Raw genomic sequence first — 2,508 nt, 5'->3', positions numbered from 1 at the left:
GGCAGCTACGCGGTGTAGATAAGGAATGCCAAAAGCGGTGCGCGCGGAACCCGAGTAAATTGCATAAAACCACCAGTTTGAAGGTTAGGTTTGCGAAAAACACTAGGATACAGTTTCTCTGCGGAAAACACCACATCTTGCATAATTGTTTTGCAAAAACCACTGATTGGCGGATTAGAGCACTTTGAGCAAGTTTATGACAGGTGGGCCCTGTTCGTCAAGCTGACTTGGCAAAAAGAATGCCACCTGGGCACTTTGACTAGTCAAAATGCCCTTCCTGACCAATCCACGTCGTCCCCCCCATCTCCCACGCCAACTCCCTCACGGCGGGCAGCCAGACACGAGCCCGACTACATCTTCCCCCGCCGGCATGGTCCCTGCTCGTCCCCACGCTCCGCCTCCTTCCCTCGCCCCCGAATCCGGCCCAACCGTGACGCTCCGCCACCGCGCCGTCCTCGATCTGGTTCGAGCGGCAATCACGTCGTCCTCGATCTGGATCGAGCCACCGCCGTGCCGTCCTCGATCTGGATCGAGACGTCGCCGGTCCTCTCCTCTTCTCCGCCCCACGACGACGGCAAACAGCGGGGAGGCACAAGAACGACTAATGCACGCATGGATGAAGGGGCGGACGGCAACTACCCCGCCTTCTCGGAGAGCCCGCCGCCGAAGTAGACCAGTAGACCAGCCCGTCGTTAGCGGCGCGTGCGCCATGGCTCGCTTCCACACCACCAGCGGCAGGCCAAAGAGAGCCAGCTGGGGCGAGCCCCACGCCGCCGAGCAGGTGGTGCCCTGCCGTGGGCGGGAGCCGTTGGTTCGCCAAGTTCTGCAGCGGGGCGGCGTCTCCGGCCACCGGTGCGAAGTTCCACGGCGAGGGCGGCGTCTTCGGCCACCAGCGTGAAGTTCTGCAGCGGTGAAAGCATCTCCGGCACCGGCGCGAAGTTGCCAGCGAGCTGCATTGCTGGGTCAACGCAGCTGGGCAGCGGCCTGCTTGTGTCCACATGGCGTTTTTGACTAGTCAAAGTGTCCAGGGGCGTTTTTCTTGCCAAGTCAGCCTGACAAGCGGGACCCACCTGTCATAAACGTGCTCAAACGAGGCTTATCCGCCGATCAGTGGTTTTTACAAAACAATTACGCAAGATGTGGTGTTTTCCGCAGAGAAACTGTATCCTAGTGTTTTTCCCAAACCTAACCCTCAAACTGGTGGTTTTATGCAATTTACTCCGCGGAACCCACAGCAGCGTGACGTGGCACAAATCGGTGGCGTTAAATCGTGAGGGAAACCGCGACGCACGCGCAACCGGCGCATCGCTTCAGCCGGTCCGCCGGCACGCAACGATTCCCTTTCCGTAAGCGTCGTAGACAGAAAAAATGTAAATGTCCCAAGAAAGAAAAGGTAGAAGGACGGGGAGGGGAGGCACAACAGCTGAGCGAGTTAATTGAAAAGGATGAATAAATATTTTCGTCGAGTTAGTAAATTTGAAGAGACGATCAATGAACTTTCAATATAAGAATTTGATTTCATCACTGCCAAGGGATATTAACACACTAATCATTACTACGGTTCAAAAAACGGTGGGCACACAGCACAATGCACCAAACATGTGGTTATCCATCGATGGATCAGGTGGCGGTGCGGGCGTTGGGCGACGCCAGAGATATCTCCTCCTCCCTGCACGCTTTGCCCAGGGCGACGATGCGGTCGATGGACGGCCGGAGATCCTGCAGCGTGTCGGAGACGTCCTCTGTCCGTAGTTGTATCTCCCGGAGGCGAGGCGGGATGTCGTGGAAGGGCCGCTCGTCGGCCATCGCGTCTCGCTCCAGCTCGTCGGCGACGGTCCAGAGCTCGGCCAGCCGGAACCTAATCCCGGCGAGACAGCGCCGTGCCTCGACGCACTCCTCCATTGCGGCCAGCAGGAGCTCCCTCTCCATGCCAGCTTCGTCGACCCGGTCCGAGCGTACGTTCTCTCCTTGGTTACTGCTGCTTGGAACTCGGCTCGAGTCTGGTCGTGGCGATGCAGCACAAGGCAGGCGTATACTGTGGTATATATAATCACGGCGTGGCTGGGCGCGAGTCGGATCCGGAATCGACAACTCGGACAGGAGAAATTCGAGTCGCGTGCGTACGCCGAAATCACTAATTAAGGAGTACTCATTGCAAAGAACACTCCATCTTCCCAGATCACGACAAGTAGCGCACATGCAACGCGCCACTTGTTGCAACCTGAGAGTTTTCTCTTTTTTCGTAGATTCGTTTGTTCAAAACGTTTTATCTCTTAAACCATGCGTCCAAATCTCAAACCGTTTTCACCATTGGATTCGTCGCGTCGATCTTCAAAACTAGATCCAATGTTGATAGGTTTTAACGAACTTTTCTCTCATGAAAAAAACCGGACGAATAAACCAACCCGGGAGCACGTTTTTTTCCTTTCCGAAAGAGGCATGCCCGTGCCTCTCGCGAAATCACAACCGTGCCTCTCGTGAAAGCAAAACCGTGACTCTCGTGGAAAG

The 2,508-nt window shown here is 55.9% G+C and overlaps 1 protein-coding gene across 1 annotated transcript; it reads right to left on the bottom strand.

Annotated features, from left to right (window-relative positions):
* Window positions 1-1,476: 1,476 nt before the first annotated feature.
* LOC123163885 (uncharacterized) lies at window positions 1,477-2,026 on the bottom strand (the record flags this gene model as incomplete). The annotated part of the gene is given in 1 exon segment (XM_044581288.1): window positions 1,477-2,026. A coding segment is annotated over 1 exon segment (406 nt), but the record flags the coding sequence as incomplete, so codon positions are not given.
* Window positions 2,027-2,508: the final 482 nt, after the last annotated feature.

Source organism: Triticum aestivum, chromosome 7D (genome assembly GCF_018294505.1).
Source record: "Triticum aestivum cultivar Chinese Spring chromosome 7D, IWGSC CS RefSeq v2.1, whole genome shotgun sequence".
NCBI lineage: Eukaryota > Viridiplantae > Streptophyta > Magnoliopsida > Poales > Poaceae > Triticum > Triticum aestivum.
The sequence above is the reverse complement of the archived record's forward strand: the minus strand, read 5'-3'. Positions and strand labels throughout refer to the sequence as shown.